This window comes from Anabrus simplex, chromosome 2 (assembly GCF_040414725.1).
Source record: "Anabrus simplex isolate iqAnaSimp1 chromosome 2, ASM4041472v1, whole genome shotgun sequence".
In the NCBI taxonomy this organism is placed as follows: Eukaryota; Metazoa; Arthropoda; class Insecta; order Orthoptera; family Tettigoniidae; genus Anabrus; species Anabrus simplex.
Window position 1 is genome coordinate 560,651,873 of NC_090266.1, and position 22,922 is coordinate 560,674,794.

Consider the following 22,922-nt stretch of genomic DNA (forward strand, 5'->3'; position numbering starts at 1 on the left):
TGAAAGACATGATTGGCATTTGAATTTGTATATTCCAGAGTTAGAAAATTTTTTTGCTGTTGACAGCATGAGAATTAAAAAACATTTTTGTATTGGTGTGAACGGTCTTGAAAGCTACTTTTAACTTGTGCTTTTTAAAGATGTTTGAAATAGGATATATATTATTATTATTAAAGGTAAATGTGGTGAACTTCTCTTTATGGGAAGATTGTTTTTCTAAGGTGGTCTTGGGTCTATTTCTAAATTTATTGAGAATTTTATTCACGAAAGCTTTACTGAAACCATTACCTTCGGCTATTGCATAAATGGTGTTGATTTCCTTTCTAAAATTCTTACGGGATAAAGGAACATTAAGAGCTCTGAAAATCATACTATTGTAAGCTGTCTTCTTCTGTGTCCCTGGGTGTATAGAATTGTTTGATGGATTGTGTTTACTGTGTGAGTGGGCTTCCTGTAAATATTAAAAGAAATGGTTTTATTCTGATTGCGAGTAATAGTTAAATCGAGATAATTAAGGGAATTGTTGTTCTCGGATTCTATCGTAAACTGTATGTGTGGATCCAGGTTATTAAGTAATTCAAGAACGGTGTTGCTGTCAGTAATGTGAGAATCCAGGATAATAAAAGTATCATCCACATACCGAGTCCAATGTTTGATCCCATTAATTTTACCTATAATGTGAGTGTATTCGAGGAAATCTACGTAAATATCGGCGAGGATTCCCGAGGCCGGTGACCCCATAGGAAGCCCCTTCTGTTGGTATATGTTGTTGTTAAAAGTAAAGAAACCATTATTTAATGTAAACTTGAGAATCTGAATAAACTCATCTATCTCCCCTATAGTCAATTTACTGAATTTGGAAAGATTGTTTTTTACTATTTCGATGGTTTTATTGACGGGTACATTCGCGTACATATTGCTAGTTGCTTTACGTCACACCGACACAGATAGGTCTTATGGCAACGATGGGATAGGAAAGGAAGGGAAGATAGGAAAAACTAGAAAGGTTCCACCTTTTCAATACAAAAATGTTATAGGTTTATTTATAACATGTATTTGCACTTGGGACTAGTTTCGACGCTGTGTTGGCGTCATCATCAGCCAAAAAATGGGAAAATAGGCCAGTGTGTAGGCATTCATATTACACAAGGTGTTACATTAAACAATACAAATCTTGCAATCTCGGCCCTTACAGCCTCCAAACTCGTAGTTGAATCAGAAGTTGCTATCAGCAAAATGCCACATGAACTACAAGATGAACTCAGAATGGATGTAAAAAAACAATTAAACAAAAGTTTTTTCTCAAATAATCGCACTGCGACCCCTATCACCAAAATCAACAAAGATTCCCTTACTGAAAGAAAACAAATTCTCAATCTTAAAAAGAAAGTCAAAGACAACCACCTCATCATTACAAAGGCCGACAAAGGCAACACAACAGTCATTATGGATAAAACAGATTACATTCAAAAAACCAAAACTTTCTTAGATAATGACTCCTTTTCGATAGTTAAGAAGGACCCAACACAATCAATTCAAAGGCAACTGAAACAAATTCTAAAAAGCACATCTTTTCTCCTCACTGAGCAAGAAAAACAAAAGTTAATTACCATGAACCCAAGCCTACCAACAGCTAAAGCACTACCCAAAATCCACAAAACCGGTGTCCCTATTCGACCCATAATAAACTACAGACCAAGCCCCTTATATAAATTATCTCAGTTCATCCAACAATTTCTTAATAAACATTATAAATTCTCATCAAATAAATCTATCAGGAACACTATAGAATTAGTGAACAAACTAAACAGTTTCAAGCTTCAACCATATCATTCAATGCACTCCTTTGATATAGTCAACATGTATCCCAGTATAAAAACCAACTCATTATTCCCAATCATCGAAAAGAACTTACTTGCCAACAATCAACTAAGTAAACTAGAAGTTCAAGACTTTATGACCATACTAAGATTACTAATTAACAATAACTACTTCACATTCGATAAGATCATTTACAAACAAGATGGTTTGGCTATGGGTTCACCAGCCTCAGGAATTTTAGCAGAGATCTACCTTGATTTCCTAGAGCACACCGCCATCGACAATAACATCAAATTTGCTAATATCCAATTCTGGGCGAGGTACGTAGATGACACATTTATAATCCTAGATGAACGCTCCGTAGACGCACCATCCACCCTCAAAAACCTCAATAACATTGATCATGACATTAAATTTACCTTAGAATCAGAGACAAACAACTCCATCAACTTCCTAGACCTAACAATCAATAGGCACCCCTCTTCGTTCACATATAGTATCTATAGAAAGCCCACTCAAACGGCCACTACTATAAGAAATGACTCACTACACCCCCAAACACACAAAGCGGCTACATATAATAGCTTAGTAGACCGAGCATTCAAAATTCCGATGTCAAGAAAAAACTTAAATAAAGAATTGAACACCATCCGCTCTATAGCAAAATTCAATGGATATAATGAATCCTTTATTGAAAGAATAATCAATAAATTCAGACACCGCCCAAAAACCACCCTAATAAAAGACAATACTAGCACTGCCACGTTTTCCACATTTACCTTCAATAAAGAAATTTACAACGTCACTAACGTCCTTAAAAAACACAACGTTAAAATAGCCTTTCGTACTAACAATAGAAGCACAGAGATTCTACACAACTCTTCATCAATAAATAAAAGTAGTCCTTTTTCTAAATCAGGTGTATATAGGTTTTCTTGCCAAGACTGCAAAAGTTCTTACCTAGGGCAAACAGGACGCAGCTTTAAAATCAGATATGCAGAACATGTCAATGCCATAAAACACAACCGTTTTTCCGCGGTCGGCCTACATATAAAAGAATTTAAGCACAATTTTACTGAAATAAATCAAGATCTTGAGGTACTAGATATTCTAAACAAAGGTTCTCTCCTAGACGTCACTGAAAACCTCTATATTCATTTAGACCAATATTTCAATCCCAACCTAAACTTAAATGATATCTCAGAGAAACCAAAGATCCTATTCGACTTTCTCATTGAATTTTTCAAAAACATGAATATCCCGAAAAACAGATCGGTCTTTCAGATTATGCATAATACTTTGTCACGCCACACACTTTCACCACATCACCCTCCATACTTCCCTTCCTTCCACTCCTCCTCCCCTACCACTCCTCCCCTCCCCCCTCCTAATCCAACAATGGCCGCTCCCCAGACCTAAACTATACAACACGCTCTGTTTCTTCTTCATCTCGCGACATAGCTTTTCCGCCTCATGTCCCGCACTAAACATCACAGAAACCTGCCCCCCCCCCCTACACGTAATGCTGCAACAATACACCACAAATACTGGCACAGTCAACCTCCAAACTCTCAAAAACGTATTCCTGAATACCAATTTTATATTCTTGTTGAGCTGAATACCGGACCTGTGAAGATTACAAGATTATTTTGTGCATCTACAGAATGGTTGTTATTGAAGCTATGTAATATAGAGAGAGACTTTCATAGGTGGTTAAATGAAGAAGTTATATCATGTTCAAGATCATCCTTTCACATCTCTACACAGTATTTAAAATACAACTCTTCTCAGAAGAATTCTTAAGGTTTCACCTTACTCTTTCCTGCCTGCTGGCTCTTTAGAAATGTGTGCGCGTGCGTTTTTGTATTCATGTATCATTCAAGGCAAATATTTTCGCACTGCAAGTTGTGTGGTTAAGCTCATTTTTTAATATGCATAACGATGCATTTGTTTCTACATTCGGCCCTGTTTTCATCTCCTCGTAAGATGTGTATTGTTTAATGTAACACCTTGTGTAAAAATTGGGTTAAATGAAGGAGTTATATCATGTTCATAATCATGCTTTCACGTCTCTGCACAATATTTAAAATGAAATTTACCGTTGGTCTTTATAGCTATTGTTGAAAGTGAAGGAGAATTTCCTGTTGTATATGTTTATCAGGAACTCAAGGGAGACTTCATTAGCTAGTCGGAACATAGAAAAAATGATGAACTCTTCTCAGAAGAACTCTTAAGGTTTCACTTTACTTTTTCCTGCCTGCTGGCTCTTCGGAATTGTATGCGCGTGTGTTTTGTATTCAGGAATCATTCAAGACGAATATTTTCACACTGCAAGATTTGTGGTTAAGACTATTTTTAATATGTATAACTTTCCCTGTTTTTATCTCCTTGTAAGATGTATATTGTTTAATTTCCTGTTGTGTATGTTTATCAGGAACTCAAAACGAGACTTCATTAGTTAGTCGGAACATTGAAAGTATGATGAACTCTTCTCAGAAGAACTCTTAAGGTTTCACCTTACTTTTTCCTGCCTGCTGGCTCTTTAGAAGTGTGTGCGCGTGCGTCTTTTATTCAAGAATCTTTCAAATTCAAATATTTTCGCACTGCAAGTTATGTGCTTAAGCTTATTTTTAATATGTACAACTTTTGCTCTCTCAACGGTGCATGTGTTTCTACATTCGTCCCTGTTTTTATCTCCTCGTGAGATATATTATTTAATGTAACACCTTGTGTAAAAAATGGGTTAAAGAAAGGAGTTACATCACGTTCAAGATCATGCTTTCACGTCTTTGAAAAATGAAATTTACCGTTGGTCTTTATAGCTATTGTTGAGAGTGAAGAGAATTTCCTGTTGTGTATGTTTATCAGGAACTCAAGGGAGACTTCATTATTTAATCGGAACATAGAAAAATGATGAACTCTTCTCAGAAGATCCCTTAAGGTTTCACTTTACTTTGTCCTGCCTGCTGGCTCTTCAGAAATGTGTGCGCGTGTGTTTTATACTCAGGAATCATTCAAGAAGAATATTTTCGCACTGCAAGATGTGTGGTTAAGGTTATTTTTTAACATGTATAACTTTTGTTTTCTCAACGATTCATTTGTTTCTATATTCATCCATGTTTTTATCTCCTTGCAAGATTTGTATTGTTTAATGTAACACCTTGTGTAATATGAATGCCTACACACTGGCCTATTTTCCCATTTTTTGGCTGATGATGACGCCAACACAGCGTCGAAACTAGTCCCAAGTGCAAATACATGTTATAAATAAACCTATAACATTTTTGTATTGAAAAGGTGGAACCTTTCTAGTTTTTCCTATCTTCCATTCTCAGTTCAATACGGACCAAAAATGAAACTCTTATGTTTAAATAAAAAAAGGGATAGGAAAGGCCTAGGAATTGGAAGGAAGCGGCCGTGGCCTTAATTAAGGTACATTCCCGGCATTTACCTGCTGTGAAAATGGGAAACCATGGAAAAACATCTTCAGGGCTGCCGACAGTGGGGCTCGAACCCACTATCTCCCGATTACTGGATACTGGCCGCACTTAAGCGACTGCAGCTATCGAGCTCGGTCTACACATATCTTAAGAGGAAATTATTATCAATGCTAAACCATTTTTCACGTACATACTACTCAGCCTCAGGTAACAGTAATAGCAGTGTGGCCTAAGCAATGACAGTTAACTCGGCTAGTTGTATCAAGAATGGTTCCTTCTCACGAAAGAGCAAACTTTTCCCTATATGTACTGAGAGATGTAAGATGTTGTGATGTTTGTGTTTTATTGAAGTTTTACAAATTTGCCTTGAACCTAGAAATATGCACATGTAACCAGATTCAGTTCTTCATTTCCTTTACCAATAAGTTTTCTCCACCAGTTAGTGTAAATGGGAACAAGTGAGAACTATAAGTTGCCAAGCCATTCTCTTTCTTGTTAAGACTCAACACAGGAAGGAATATCTTGTAGTGGGTGTACAGTGGGATAACAAACTAAGTGAATTTGCTCTTGATGAGGCGCAGAAACAATCTGAACCTAAGCAGTGCGCAGTGATGTTATTGCTATAATTTTTTTTAAAAAAATTTCTTTACAATTTGCTTTACGTCGCACCAACACAGATAGGTCTTATGGCGATGATGAGACAGGAAAGGAGTGGGAAGGAAGTGGCCGTGGCCTTAATTAAGGTAGAGCCCCAGCATTTGCCTGGTGTGAAAATGGGAAACCACGGAAAACCAAATTCAAGGCTGTCGACAGTGGGATTCGAACCCACTATCTCCCAGATGCAAGCTCACAGCTGCGGGGTCCTTAAACACATGGTCAAGTCGCCAGGTGCTATAATTTAAATGTGTGGCTGTAACTAATGAACTAGGTTGTAGTACTGCAGAAGTCAATGTGCAAGTTCTATATTTCTGTTTTTACATATCACAGTTATAATGCTGTGGAGCAGTCCAACTCAAAAGCAAGGTTGTAGTTCAACATGACTGTTAACATCACGATTACAGCCACGAGATGTCCAGTCATACTTGGAATCTGAAATAATAAGGACAAGATTTTTAATTTCAAAGGTGCCATATATATTGGCTCAGATTTGTACACTGGTCACCTTGTTGAGAAGCCAGTGACTATGCCATTCTGCTATCGTATCCCCTAAGCCAAGTCAGTGACTATGCCATTCAGCTATCACATCCCTGAAACCAACTCCTGGAAGGTTTTAAATGCTGGGACACCATCTTTCCAGTGGTTGTACAGTAAATATGGAGAGCCCGAGCTTCTCTAGGAAGTAGCTTTATCAGCGTTTTCTCACTTCTTTCTAATCTACTAACACACTGCCCATTTTGTCACTGATGCCATAGAAATTCTATATGTGATATCTTGATTTGACGTGTCAGTATGTATCATATTGTCCTTTGCGCTTGTCGAATTTCTCATAACGTTTTGTGTATCAAGCAACTTTTGTTGCTTTGTCTTTCTGTAGGATTTTAAAACAGTCTGTTTTGTTATTGAGATACTGGTGATATAACCATTTCATCTTAGATATTCACTGTCAGAATTTCAAAGCCATGGATATTTGTTGATTCGCCACCTTCCTGGCTTTGTTGTTCCAAGAGCAATATGTAAAGCTTGACGAGCAACCTCTTTCACTTTCATTTAGGTTTCTTCGGTAATGGTAATAGGCGGCAATGTTATGAATGCTACGATGTCAGTTTTCTCTTTTTGAAGTGCCACCATTTGATTCGCATCAGTTTTGTTCATGCTGTGAGTTGGGATTTCAGTGGCATAATGTGTCATTCATAGATGACCGGTCAGTTTTGCAACATGACTCTTTCCAATGCTACCACTTCAACATCTAGCACATCTTTGATGTCAGTATTTTGTTAACAAATTCCGGGTCATCACAAGAGGAGGTAAAACAAATGTCTAAGGTGGCCATTAAGAAAAAAACAATTCTGTGGAAAGACCAATAGATTTCCAAAATCCTGAAAATAAAACTAGTAAACAGTCTAGAATGTATGGATCAGAGCTGTGGACACTGAGAAAGGAGGACAACAATAAGATCGATGAAATAAAAATGTTTTGCTGGAGAAGGATGCTGAGAATTCGATCAACTGATCATCACTCAGTCCTAAAAGACTTTCAAATTAAAAGGAGACTCAGGCCAGATTTGGCTTCCTCGGCTTAAATATTTTGCCATGCAATGAGGAGCAGAGAAGATGGAAAAGCTGATCGTTCAGGGCAAAACTAAGGGACAGAGGCCACGAGGAAGAGTCCCAACAAGGTGGACAGGGTATCATGGAGAAAACATACAATTTGCTTTATGTCACAGTGACACAGTCGTATGGTGAAGATAGGATAGGAAAGGGCTAGGATCAGGAAGGAAGCATCCATGGCCTTGATTAAGGTACAGCCCCAGCATTTGCCTGGTTGGAAAATGGGAAATCACAGAAAATCATCTTCAGGGCTGCCGACGGTGGGGTTCGAACCCACTATCTCCCGAATGCAAGCTGACAACTACACGACCCAAACTGCACAGCCACTTGCTCAGTCATGGATAAAGATGACCTATGATATCACAATGACCACTACACCTCCCACAGGAGGTCAGGATTGAAAAGAGAGAAAGAGTACTGCTGTAATATGAAATTAAATATGAATCATAATTTGAGAAGCAGGTACTGAAGACAAGAGAATTAAGTGTTTCTGCATAACTGAGAATTCACAGACTGAAGTCATTCTTCTCTCCTTATCCATCTCTGCCATGAGCTGCATAATTTTCCTTCCTACATCCAACATGTCTGTTGATATCAGAAGTTGACTTTTCTTCCATCTACAGTGTAGATATTCAACAGATGGTTGTTATACTGCTTGACTTTGGAGTTTGAACCACTGACCTTCGCTAATATGACAATGACATTGACAATGAAGTTTGTCATTTCAGAATACCATTGTACATTAATTTATAACTGGTTCCAATGTTGTACAATTTCTTTATGATCGAACAAGTTTTCTGCAATGCAAAGGGTCTATAGATCTCTTCTTGAGTGTCTTTGCCAGTTTGTTGTATTGTCCAGACATGCTGCCAACATTTAGCAACCTGAGATGAGGTGTGGGAGACTAACAATTTTTAACCATCATTGCCCATGTGACTACAAGTCTCACATTGATTGGGCCTTGCCAATGCGTGCTGTTAATGGGGGATGCCCTTCTCCTTGTTCAAGATTGTTTCTCAGCATTCCATTGGGATGTGAAAACTTGCTTTTATGACTGACTGGCTTATCACACAGCCTGACATCAAATATTTTAGAGCTACTGCCAGCAAGAATTAAGGTAATTCTTAACACAGAGAGCAAAGTCCCCTTTTGTAGCCCACTACTGTTGTACACATACTATTTTAAAATGTTTTCTGCCTCATTGGATTCACTCGCTGAAACAGTCTGTCTTCTTCACGAGGTAATTCTTAACACAGAGAGCAAAGTCCCCTTTTGTAGCCCACTACTGTTGTACACATACTATTTTAAAATGTTTTCTGCCTCATTGGATTCACTCGCTGAAACAGTCTGTCTTCTTCACGGAGTTAACCACTGATGTCTTCACTCATAACTAGGCAGTGTGTGTGTGTTTTTTAATGACCTAAAAATATTTAAAATATGCAAGCAAATATGACCAAAAAAGCATTCAAATATGACCAAAAAAGACTAATATATGACCTTTTACATTATTTAATTTATGTAATAAAATGTGATCTTACAGTTCAATAAATTCACATATAACTAAAATCTCATAATCATTACTGGGTACATATTATTTCTATCATATATAAGAAAGTCCTTCGTTCCACTTTTCCTTTAGCTATACCACGTATGTACTCTGAAAAACAAAAAAATACCTGGCATTAGTTCCCATTGTCTATGATGTTACCGAGCTCGCTAGCTGCAGTCGCTTAAGTGCGGCCAGTATCCAGTATTCGGGAGATAGTAGGTTCGAACCCCACTTTCGGCAGCCCTGAAGGTGGTTTTCCGTGGTTTCCCATTTTCACACCAGGTAAATGCTGGGGCTGTAACTTATTTAAGGCCACGGCCACTTCCTTCCTACTCCCAGCCCTTCCCTGTCCCATCGTTGCAGTAAGACCTATTTATGTCGGTGTGACGTAAAGCAACTGGCAAAAAAACAGTCTAAGATGTTACACTGGATAATCATGCACACTTTCAAGAAGGTGAACTGGAAGCCACTTTGGTTGTCAGACAGGATGTTTTTATACCTAGAGAAACTCAACTCAGCATCACATGATGTTATGGTAGAAAATTGAATAAAGTTAATTTAAATGGGAAAAATTCTGCTTCAGAATCCTCAAATCTTGCTTTGTATCAACAGAGAATATCACTTACCTGGCAAAGCATAGAATAACCTACATTAGACAGCAGCACCCTCTCTAATTTTGCACTAATTGTATCAGTCACTTCACATTTTGCTCACTTTAGATCATCCTCAGTTTGTTTTATGTGCTGGCCAAATATAATAAACACAACAGGGAATGATAAACAAAAATACACAAACAAGTACAATTAAAGGTAATAAGAACAGATGGAGAATAGGATGTGGAAGATGCTGGACAACCCTACCTGGGAACCTAAACTGGTAACACTTAAATTCTTGAACTCAGGCAATCATGGTACTCAAAATAATGTTTATTAAATGTAATCAACATAACTTTCAAAATAGATTCAAAAGGGCAATAGCCCAAAAATATTAATGGGCACAGCTGATGTTGGAAACCTGGGTTTGTGGTCTTGTCTTCAAAACCAGGGTAATGTTCTGTGCACCAAATAAACACTGTCAGGTTTAAAAGTGATACCAACAGAAGTTAAAATTTTAGAAACAGCAGTCTAGCAAATTCAAAAACACAAGTAAACTAACAGACATCAAGGGGATTTTAAGGACTGTACCATGTAATAAAAAAAGACCTATTTTGGAATTGAAGATTATCTTATTGCAGTGCGCTAGTCTCATTCCACCACAGACAGGCAAACAAAGACAATTACAATAATATGAGTTACTTCATAAATAATATATATAGGTTTCCTGCTCCCACAACAAACTGCATACCATAGCGCCCGAAAAGCACTTTTCTGATTAAATTATATCATCAAAGGTGCGAGACTGCCCGTACAATTCCTGCAAGAGAAACAAGTTAATTTTAGAAATAATAACGAAAATAAAATTTACCTTATCCCCATCAGGTCGGACTCCCCTTTGGAGCGAGAGCTCCAACGAACGACATCAGCATTGACTGAGAAGAGAGCCAAGATCCAAACTGAGGTGCTAACATTGCATCTTAGGATATAAATCCTCCAGTTTGCACATGGCACCCCTCCAAAACAACTGAACCAATAGACCAGTCACATGCAGAATTTTAACGAGCAGTCTTTGTGTCTTTTTACATGAGGGCAGATTATTTTCACACTCTCCAACTCCAAAATGCCCTGACGTTTGTCAGAACACCCCAAAAAAGGTGTCAATCTGGCGTCATTCCCACGCTCTTTGACATAAACCAAAACACAGTAAACACGTGTTCTTTCTGGTGTTAGTGAGACATGAGAATGAAATAGCCAGGCCTGCTATAGGGTATTCAAACAGTTGTCACTTCTCTATTTTACTGTGCCAAACAAAGATTACGTTTCTTTATAATAATAAAAATAAACTGCAGAACAAAGCTTTCACCCCTCCCCCCCTTGCAGATGCAACCCCAAAGATAATTTTATATCCATTTTATAAACTGGTACATTTTACAATTTCCAGTACATCACAAAATAGAAGCCCTGCAGTTTCAAGACAAGTGATTGATCTTGATATTCTGCTGAAGTTTGATATTATGTATGCCAAGTTCCTGACAAAGCTCCTAGAAGAAATTAAATCTTGCTCAATTTTAAGACATGACAGATCAAAATTACACTCTCAAAGGAATCGCAATTTCTGCAATAATACTGAGTACCATCGAGTCACATCCCCCAGAGAGAAAAGATATGTTGAAAAGGTAGATCAAGGGCTATTTCTTTCATCTTCTGTACTCAAAATGGAGCTTTCAGGAACATTTTCATCTTATTAGAAATCAGCCTATGTCTGAACATCTCCTGCCACTCTATACAAACGACGTGCAAGATACATAACATGGACCATTTTGAGGTAAAGTATTTTAAGTCCTTTCCCTGCCTTGGTCATGTACAGGATGGCATTGGTTACAAATAGAAAAATGTTTTCACTCTTTACACCATCTAGCCAGAGTAGTTTCATATCATCATCAAAAAACACTGTGATGGCAGAATGATTTACTTGCTCCAGAACTTCACATGTTTGAAGAAACACTTCACCAGATGAGTCCTCTTTCATTACACGAATACTAATGTCAGCTACATATCTCCCATCTACATCAGTTGTTTCATCCACTGAAACCCATATCTTATTGTTGAGAATTGTAGATACTATCTTTATTAACACATCTTCATAGATATAGACTATAATTTTTTCTAATTGTTGTTTCATTAGGAACTGACTGACTGATGTACTTCAGGAATATTATCATCATGCAGAGATCTTTACAAAACTCCCAAGTGTTATTTAACAAGACCATATCTGAAGCAGCCCCCTCAAAAAGCAGACGCTGCCTATTCTCCATGGAAGAAAATCTTGATAAACACCTGTGATGCTTACCGGTATTACAGTGTTGTTGCATGTTAAAACACTTCTGAGCCTCAAAATGATAACATCACAGAGTTTATAGTATAAAATAAGAATAGTATAAATAAAATAAAAATTTGTTCCCCAAATTCTTGAACAAATTGCCTCAGTTTTTCACTCTATGAACACATTCTTTTAGACATGTTGAAATCACACTGAAAGACTGAAATTATGATCTCAAACCAAAGTTACTGCTACAATGTAATTTTTCAAGGCAAGGATTTGATCAGTGCAGCTGTGCTTGGACCTGAAACAGCTTGTTCCACAGAAATTTATGGAAGTATTTTAGTCTCAATACTGTTATACAGTAGCTTTTTCAAAAGTTTATAACATACATTTAATGTCTTAATACAATCGAGGGATAACTTTCCACTATATTACTGGGCTTTCCTTGTTTCAAGACGGGAATAACCTTGGATCTTTGCAACTGGAGTGGAAGTTTGCCTGTGACAAGGAAATCAATGAAAAACCATGCCAACCAGTTTCATGAGCTTTCACCCCAATAAATTAAGTAGGAAATCTAAACAGACTTCATTAAACTCTTGAGCTTTCCCTACCTTGAATTCTTTTATTGCAAGTCTGGCTTCTTCTCATGTAATAATGATTTTTTTTGCTAGCCTGGAGCAGCCTTTTTAAGGCAAACATTTCGATGAGGGTTGGCAGCATCTGCCTTGTATGGGAAACTGCATGTTGGTGTGGTAGAGGATAGCATTGTGTGTGGTGAGTGAGTTGCAAGAATGTTGAGCAAGGGACAAACACCCAGTCACCGAGCCAAGAAAATTAACCATTTAAGATTAAAATATCTCAACTCGGCTGGGAATCAAACCTGGGGCTCCGAGGACTGAACGTTAAGGTGCTGACCAGTCAGCCGGGGAGCTGGACTCTTCCCAATTGAAATATGTTGCAACTGAAGAGGTAGAGGGGACGGCTTTCTTCAAATGCTATTATTTATTCTTAACATTTTGATTAACTTACGGTAAAGCCATGCAACATGAATTTGTAACAGTGTATAAGCTGAAATTCAAAACATACAAAACAGAAAATGTAGGAGAAGAATTTGGGCATATATTACTGGTGTAATGATATTAATTTAAATTAAACCTTCATGGATCAATGGACATTGGAGAAAACTCAATACCAAATTCCCCACAGGACATGTATTGGAAACTTTGTAACATGTCTGAAGATAAGTGTATGAATGCATGTGATTATTTGTGAAAAACAAAGATTTCCAAGTAAATATGAGACTACCTGACTGCCTAAATTAGGCTCAGAAAAATTATAAAATCCATAATATCAATATAATGATATTACATAACTACTTTTGGCCTGTAAAACGTCCATCAAGAAGTATATGATGCAATATCAAGATAAAATGCTGACTAAAACTGGTCTCCACCAGTTATTTATGAGTATGCGTTACTTAAAAGATAAAGTCATGTTATTCACAATCTTTCATCACGATAAGATTTTGTACTTCTATCAAGATAAGGTATCAGAAATTTTCTCAATAACATTCAACAACTGGTCACACAAATTTTTCCTGCTTGTTTCCTACATATATAAATTTTGAAATGTATAGATCAACATTTTTTTTTTTTAGCAATATACACACTGCTTACAAAATTACTGCAAAAATATGCTCATGAAATTTTCATTCTGAGAGTATTAACACAAACTGAGTGCAACTTACCACCTGTGTGGCCACACAATATGAAGACTTTTGTTTTCCTTGGTTTTTGGTGCAAGAGTGGGAAATTTAACAGGAAAATATATCACTTGGCACTTTGGTTCTATTTTTTCCTTCAAATCTCTTGGGCGGAAATCTGGCTGCAGTTTGAAATATGGTTTTATTGCATTCAAAAATGAACGTTGATTGAAATCAGAATTGAAAACAACAACATCTGCAACAAGGCTGAAATCAAAAAAAAATTAAAAATGAATTGTGGGTGATAAATAGGACTAGTTACATTCATACCAACTTTGAAATTAAATGAATTGTCAATGCACAACCTTCCAGGAAAGTTCAGATCAGTACAATAATAATAATAAGTTCCCAATATCCAGTTTAACAAAGAAACATATACTGCAGTACTCTTCAGAATTCATAAAAGAGAATTACTGTAACACATTTTAAAAAATATAAAGGAAAAGGACTCTTACATCTTAAGTAAATATATAGAGAGCCAATTCTATTTTTACCAGATTTGTCAAGTATTTTGCTTACTGACAAATCAATCTTTACAAATCATGGCAATATCAACTTCAGAAACAAGTATGATTGGTCGGTTAACAATCTCCATTAGTTCTCCCAACTGGAAAGTCAACATCCTTGGAGAGTAAATGTGTGGTGTGGGATAGTGGGCCATCATCTTATAACACCACACTTTATAGACAGATTACCAAACTTCAATAAATATGTCATTCTAAAAATTTTTGGTATCAGCACAATAGGTGCCCAGCTTAATGCAAGACAGTGTACAGATTGCCGTGACCAGATAGATGAATGGGTTAGGTGGTCAGCCCGATACTGCAATTTAACACAATTTATTTTTTTCTGTGGAGAAAGTTAAAGATTTTGTCTGCTACTAGGACATAACAACTACACAGGAAGATATGAAATGCTGCATTGGAGCAGCCTTTACCACTGGCAGCCTGCTAGTGATGATGGGCTCTGGGTGGAGCCCTCCTAATGTCCTAACATTTACCAAAACCAAACCAAACCCCATGGTGCAACAGCTCCGAAGGACCATGCCCTATCAAGAGACCTCTGCTCAGCCCGAAGGCCTACAGATTATGAGGTGTTGTGTGATCAGCATGACGGATCCTCTCGGCCGTTATTCTTGGCTTTCTAGACCGGGGCCGCCATCTCACGGCCAGATAGCCCCTCAATTGTAATCGCATAGGCTGAGTGGAACTCGAACCAGCCCTCAGATGCAGGTAAAAATCACTGACCTGGCCGGGAATTGAACCCAGGGCCTCCGGGTAAGAGGCAGGTGCGCTACCTCTACACCACAGTGCCGGCTAACATTTACCAGATATGAAATAATTATATAAATTTAGTGATAATTCTTATGTAAAATGTATCAATACGTAGCTGAATAGCATACTAATTTTGTATGAGAGTGGATAAAAAGAAAACAGAATATGGGCCACATGATAAAATCAACAAGGTTTATTTCAAAAGTAATCTCCAAAGTTACACAAACACCTGTCCTATTATTTCACAAAGCAGTGAATACGGTAAAACTTCTTTGACTGAAATTGGAACCTGTTGCGAGCACTGTCCATGAATTCAACATCAAAGTAAAAAATGCCAATCCTTAAATGCCTTTTTTAACAGACCAATGGGCCGTTTGTCCTTGACTGCTGTTTGCAAATGGTGGAAGGTATTGCAGTACTGAACAGTGTTGATTGTTTGACTACGGTCCAGGAACTTGTCAACACGGGTTACTCGCCCCAAACAATTTACTGGAATGGATCAATTGGTTCTTGCTCACTGGTTGCCAGTTCAGGTTGATAGAAATGAAAATGATGTTTTATTTGCTGATGTATATACCAAACATTCCATATGGAACAAAGACAAATACCATAGAAACAAAAATGTGGTGGAGAAGTGCAAGGGAAAAGTAAGTGTAGAAATGAAAGAGGATGGTAAGAATAAAATAATAATGTTGATGGGAATAATGATCAATGACCGATTAGCTTGACTACAAAGATTCTTTGTTCCTTTCATAAATTCTTAATACAATAAATCCCCAGTTAACCGAATTCTGAGTTATCCAAAATTCCTCCAAATTTGCAAACAAATTTAAACTTCAGAATGAATCCTTTGCCAATGAATTTCAAAATATGATCAATGTCCAGTTTACATTAAATTCGTTTGACACAAATGATGTTCAGCAAGAATGGGCCACTTTGAGGAAGATAAGTCAGCCGAGGAAACCATTGGTTTTTGTAATGCAGAAGAGGCAAGACTGGTCTGACGACAACAATGAGGAAATTTTGTGTCTCATCAACTCAAAAATGGAAGCCTATCTATCCCATCTTCAAGATCCATCCTCCAACATGAAAAAAGCACGTTTTCTAGAACCCAAAAGAACATGTCACACAAAGATAAGAGAAACTCAGAATACCTGGTGGCAACAGAAAGCTCAAGAAATTCAGAGACTATCTGATACTTAGGACCTGAGGAACTTTTATGCAGTAACAAAAGAGCTGTATGGTCCACCTCTAACATCATCAGATACACTGAAAAGGGCTTACAACTCTACCATTCTTACCGACAGCCATGAAATCCTGGAGCGTTGGATGGAGCATTTCTCCACCCTTGTAAATCGTCCTTCCATTGGTGATGAAGACTTTCTTTGTGATGTGCCTCATTAGCCTGAACAACCATGGACAGCAGTTCTGCCAACTTATCAAGAATTCAGTGTAGCTGACAATCGACTGAAATCTAGAAAGGCACCTGACCCAAATAACTCCCTCTGGAGTTAATTCAAGCTGGTGATCAATCCGTTCATCCTCCAAATTTGGGAAGTCAGTAAAGTACATGTTGAACTAAAAAATGCCACCATCATCACAATCTTCAAGAAAGGTGATCGCAGTGTTTGTGGCAACTATTGTGGTATATCACTACTATCCTATCGTAGGTAAAATTCTCGCAAGAATTTTGCTTAACAGTCTACAGGTTATCTCTGAGAGGGCCCTTTCAGAGTCCCAGTGTGGGTTTTCAATCTGCAGAAGCACAACTCATTTGATTTTCTCTGGAAGGTAACTTCAGGAAAAATGCAGTGAGCAACAGAATTATCTCTTAGTCATTTATGACCTGGAAAAGGCATTTGACTCGGTTCCAAGACCTGCTAGGTGGGTGGTGCTGAAACACTTTGGCTGTCCTCAGTACTTTGTTGATCTGGTTCACATCCTCTATGATGGCATGATCAGGCAGGTTTGCCATCAGAATAGGATCTCAGATGAATTTCCTATTACTCATGGACTAAAACAAGGTTGTATGCTTGCTCCAACACTATTTGCCGCATATTTGACTGCCATGCTATATGAATCATCTACAAACAACCCAGGTGTGGAGCTTGGGTATCTTTCTGATGGAAGCCTTTTCAACGTAGCTAGACTTCACTCCCAGAGGCTCACCCGGGTTACAAAGGTAACCAAGATGCTGTATGCAGATAATGCAGCATGACCTACAATCACACCAGAGAAATTGAAATAGTCAGTTAACTGCTACAAGCGTGCATGTAATCATTTTGGTCTCAACATTAACATTCAAAAGACCAAGGTCTTGGCAAAACCTTCACCAGGCACAACCCTTTCACATTTCAAGGTCTCCATCTCAGATACTCTACTGGAGCAGGTAGACAATTTTTCATACTTGGGTAGTATCCTATCTGTGTGCTGTAATTGTGAGCAAGATGTGGAGAAGAGAATTGGTGCTGCCCACACAGCATTTGGACGACTATCACACCAGGTGTTCATGAATAAAAACCCGACTGTGAACACGAAACTCATGATGCACCACGCTGTTGTCATCACAACATTGTTGTATGTTCCAAAACTTGGACCGTTTACCATGTAACGGTTCAAATCATTTACAAGATGATATCTGTATTTTTATTATTTTATTATTTTACCTGTATTATTATTATTATTATTATTATTATTATTATTATTATTATTATTATTATTATTATTATTTTATCTGTGATATTATTACTATTATTGTAATTATCATTCTTATTCAATTCAATTTTGCAGTGCTTGTCGCTTGCAGGATTGTACTTAGATGTATGCATACATACGTATGTGTAGAATAACACTCAAGATATGTACAGTGAGAATTGTTATATGTCAGATGTTGGATATGGCATTGCTATATTGTGCAATACTGCTGACATTTCTGTCAAGTCATCGCCACGTCATGGCTACGTCATCGTGCTCACTTAGCACTGAGCTCAGTTCCTTTGAGTTTCTTAGGGAGCCCCAGGGGATTTCACCATTACATGTAATACTTGTCGCGTATGTGGGAGTAGGTCATGGTTATTTCTGGAGATTACGTAGGTGTGCCATGCAACGTCTATAACAGGTGGCTGCATATTGTAGCGTCAGTCATTAGTTAAACGGAAGCTGAACAGTGAAGAAGTCAAATGGATAAGTGGACAGTCATTATTCTACTGGAAGCAGAGGCCACAGTTGGTCATTAAGGGTACGAGATGGAGAGGACTCAGTGAGGCATTAGTCTTTGGTCATTGAGAGAGTGAGGCCAAAGTTGGTCGGTCACTTAGTTGAATACCATACAGATTTACCAAGAAATCATATGATATGGAGAAGAAGCAGTCACATGGATACATCACCAAATTAGGCGTGACACATCTACAGTAAACACCAGATTTAAGGAATACGTCATAATTACACTCAAAGTGTTGAAGGTACAGTCATGTGAAACAGTGAGGGATATATTTCGTATAAATTGTTAAATGTCCGGTCAAGAAGAATTTAAATTCATGCCTAGTTTCTTTCAGTTGCAATGTCATAATTTCATTTCACATCTGTTTTATCGCAACAAGACTTACTATTTTTTATATACAATTTCAAGAATATATTTTGTTTTATCAAATGAATTCATAGTATTATTTCAATGACAGTAAAATATCTTAACCTCAAAATTAATGGGGAAACCGAACGCCAATCTCCTTTTCCCAGAACTTATATGGTATGTTGTCAAAAGTAAGCTTATTACCCCACACCCTAGAGATAGTCAAGATTCTCATTCTATTATTGCTGCACTGAGTGGTAGCTGGTGCCCTTCAAATAACGTATGTGTAAGTAAGCAGGTCAGAAGTAAGTGTGAGTACAAGGTTCGACGATTTTGTATTTTATTTAATGAATGTTAATTTTCATAATTTCCATTTTAAATGCAGACATTTCATATTTTTCAATTTAAATGCAGTTTTATGTGTTTCAAAAGTTAGTCAATGAGTTAGGAACAATTACAAAGTGTCGACACAATGTGGGACACAAATAAATTCAGAACTTGGTCTGAATGACAGCATATTATAGGTTCATTTTGGGAAGAGTATGCACATTTAAGCCAACGGAATTATTACCGGTAAATGTCAGGAGTGTAATTTTGTGATATATATTTTGTAGTTTGGGGATATGTCAAGGGATTTGAAGAGGGAAATTAATTTGAGATCGCATACTATCACTAGTGAACCAAAGATGGACATGGAAGACAATAACAAGTCATGTGACAACGAGGTCATTGCTTCTGTGGACATCCAAGGTGAAATTCATAGTAGGGAGCAGGTGAATACGATGAAAGCTTCTGAGGTAATTCAGGAAAGTGCAGAAATTGAGAAGCACACTGGAACTCAAAAGGAAATCGCGGGGGGAATGAACCAAGATTTTATAAAGTTGATGATGGCCAAATTTACCGAGATCAGTAATAAAAAAATGACCGAGCTCAGTGAAAAGTTTCATAGTAGTAGTGAAAATAGTCATAAATGAATGGAAGAAAAGATTGATACTAATAATGAAAACAGTAATAAACCAATGGAAAAAATGACCGAGCTCAATAATGAAAACTATAAGAAACTGATTGAAAATAATAAGAAACAGATGGAACAAATGATTGATAGTAGTAATGAAAATAGTAATAAACAGATTAACTCTCTATGTAATAAAATAGAACAAATAATTAGTAGTAACGAAAATAGTACGAAAGAGATATGTAGAAAAATGGATCAAATAATTAGTAGGAATAATGAAAATAGTAGTTAAATGGAAGATTAATTGGCAGTAATAACGAAAATTTTAATGTGACCATTAGTAAAATAGATACTAAGGTATTAGAAATAAATGATCATAAATCTAAGTTAGAAAGTAAGTTAGATGAAGAGTGTGTTGAAATTGAAGGTGAAATGAAGTCGAATCGGAGCAATCTTCATACTCAGATTGAGCATGTCAAAGGAGCATTTTCAGAGAATATCATAGAATTTAGTGACAAAAGTTCTAGTAATCGGGAAGAAATTCATGAGGTAGTCGAGAAAAGATTGGACAAGATTTACAATGTAGTTGTGGAAGAGACGAGGGAACAGATTAGTACAAATGAACAAATTGAAAGCAAACTTGTGGAGGTCACTGAACTACGGAACGAACAGGAAACACTATCACAGCAGGTAAGAGAAAGAGAGGAAGAATTGAAGGAAGACGTGAGAATAGAGGAAGAGAAGGCTGAGAGAGGAGTGGAAGAAGAAATTTTGACTTGCCAGGAAGTGATACGGCAGGAATTTACAGGTGAGACGGCGGTAGAGGTGATAGTAGCGAGTGGTTTGTTCAGTAGGGATCGTGATTTAACCAAGTTTTCTGGAAAACAGTTTAATCCTATAGAGTTTGTAAAACTAGTTGAGAAAAGATTTGCAAGTAAGTCGAGGAATAATGTTATTGAATGGGAATACGTGCGGGAAATCTTGTCGAATGTTTTTATCAGTGAAAGTAGAATATGGTTTTGAGTGTACTGGGATAATATGTCTAATTTAGGAGAATTGAAAGACAAGTTCATTTACAGGCTTTGGGAGGAATGTGTGGAAGGGCGCGCGCGAGAGAAAGAGCGCATGATGTCTGGGGATAGTAGTATAGTAGAGAGAGGGGGAAAATGTTAGCCGTGTATCAGAAAAGAGGTAGTGATCATGATCCGCAGAGGATTAATAGTTGTGTCAATGGTGATAGGGGTCAGAGGAGTAACCAGATAGAATCGGAAGATGGGAGGCGTATGAATTTGAGTTGTGGGAGAGAAGGTCAGAGGAGTAACCAGAGAGAATCGGAAGATGGGAGGCGTATGAATTTGAGTTGTGGGAGAGAAGGTCAGAGGAGTAACCAGAGAGAATCGGAAGATGGGAGGCGTACGGATTTGAGTTATCAGAGAGACTATGATAGTCTGAATGTGAATGTTATTCAGGTGTCGTTATCGAGCCAGAGTATTTCAAATTCACAGGGAATCGGGTAAGTTAAGTGGACAGGCTGAAGGTATAAGATGAACAGGTATGTAGTATAAGTAGTTATGTAATGAATGTAGAATTAAGAGTAGTGTGATTGTGACCTAAGTAGCGTTAAGTGAGATATTTAAGTAATGACGTAGTTGCATATAATGAAGTAAGGTAGACGTAAGAAGTGTTCTGTTAAGTGATGTAAGTACTTATAATACTGAGAATATGATGTAAGTAGTGAAGTAGTAACTCCGATGATAGAAACTGTGATATGAAGAAGGTAAGTGAAGGTACTATTAGATATTATAACAGCCGTTGGGTAAGTCATAGTGAGTAAATAAGATGATAGCGGTACCTTTCACGATTGAAGTTAATTGTAATTTTCAGCCATGCCTTGCTGTACCAACTTGTGTATTCAGTTATTTTAAGAGCTGACTTGGTTGCAAATCATGGAAGTAGAGTAGACTTTGATTTAAGTAGTGTGTGTTTGTTCTGGGAGGAAACTAGCAAAGCAGTGTGTGTTAATTATGATGGTCTGAGGTAAGTGTTTGGTAACATGTGTTCTTTAAAGATATACGAGAGGTAAGTGAAGGTGTTCCTAGTGAGAGAAAATGTATTGAAGTGTGTTACGTGGCTGTACGACCAGTATCCGAGGGATAGTCAGTATGAGGCAGTGACGTGAGGTAATTTGAGTGAATTACAGGAAGAGTAATTGTGTTCGATGTTAGGTAAGCATCGAGATGTATTTAGTGGTTAAGTGAGGAAGAACACGTATAGGAACATAAATTTGTAGTACATGACCATTCATCATTTGTGGGAGGTAAGTACCCCATTCAACTTAAATGTGCTAGTGAAGTCTAAGAACAAATAAACATTGTGCGGATTACGGAATAATTCAACCATCTTGTAGCCACAGTATTGGTCTTTTAATTGTTGTTGCCAAGGAGGATGTGATTTATTGAGAGATGTAAGTTAATAAAGGCAAAATTGATTCAGTTTGAGTGACAGAGTGCTACTCAGAGTTCCATTTCATCATCTGCAGAGGCGGGAAATATGTTGAAGTTATTTTTTGTATCAGGGGTATTTCACTACTGTGAACCATATCGGGGAGTGTGCATATTCCTTAAAGATCAGGAAGGGAATATTGTCGGTATTTATAGTATTATATATGTAAAGAAGTACTTCGCGTGAGATTTGTTGAGATAAGATTAAGATGATTAATTTTTCTAAGAAACTGGCAAAATAAAACTAACATCTGCAATATGCGTGTGAACTAAGTGTCGTATTGGTGTATTGGAAGAATAAGTACTACGAAACACTGGTTAATAGAGCAAACGCCTGAAAAGCCATACATCTAATTTTTGATCTGATTTTTTATATGCTCTATTGGTGGAAAAATATAATTCTCCCCATGGGAACTTAGAATTTCCATTCGGAATTGCTAGGCGGGCATTAATTCCATTGTGGAGTTTTATCTCCCATATGCAGTTATCAGACTGTGCCTCTTAAATAGGCTTCTGATAAGTTCACCTGCATACACCCCAGCGTCAGTGGGTAGGGTCTGACACATCCCACTCTGATGAGTCCAGTGTCAGACCTAAGACGAAACGCTGATTAATAGAGCAAACACATGGAAAGCCATACATCTAATTTTTGATCTGATTTTTTATATGCTCTATTGGTGGAAAAATATTTAATTCCCTCCATGGGAACTTAGAATTTCCAATAAGTGGACTTTCCGAAGAAAAAAAAAACCTGTTTCTTTATTTTGAAAGGAAATTCAAAATTCCAACTTACACGTCTGTAACAGCTTCAGTTTTTAAGATAAAATATCCTCATAAACATAGATCAACTCCTTATTTACTTATTT

At 37.3% G+C, this 22,922-nt stretch overlaps 1 protein-coding gene across 9 annotated transcripts in view; it reads right to left on the reverse strand.

The window, feature by feature from the left end:
- The window catches only part of LOC136864227 (tRNA-queuosine alpha-mannosyltransferase), a 277,090-nt gene that overhangs the window by 64,953 nt on the left and 189,215 nt on the right, over nt 1–22,922 (reverse strand). For all 9 annotated transcript variants that reach the window (XM_067140954.2, XM_067140955.2, XM_067140956.2 and 6 more), the window contains one exon: nt 13,744–13,965. In XM_067140954.2, the coding sequence (XP_066997055.2) occupies nt 13,744–13,965 (222 nt within the window). The remainder of the gene's footprint in view (nt 1–13,743; nt 13,966–22,922) is intronic.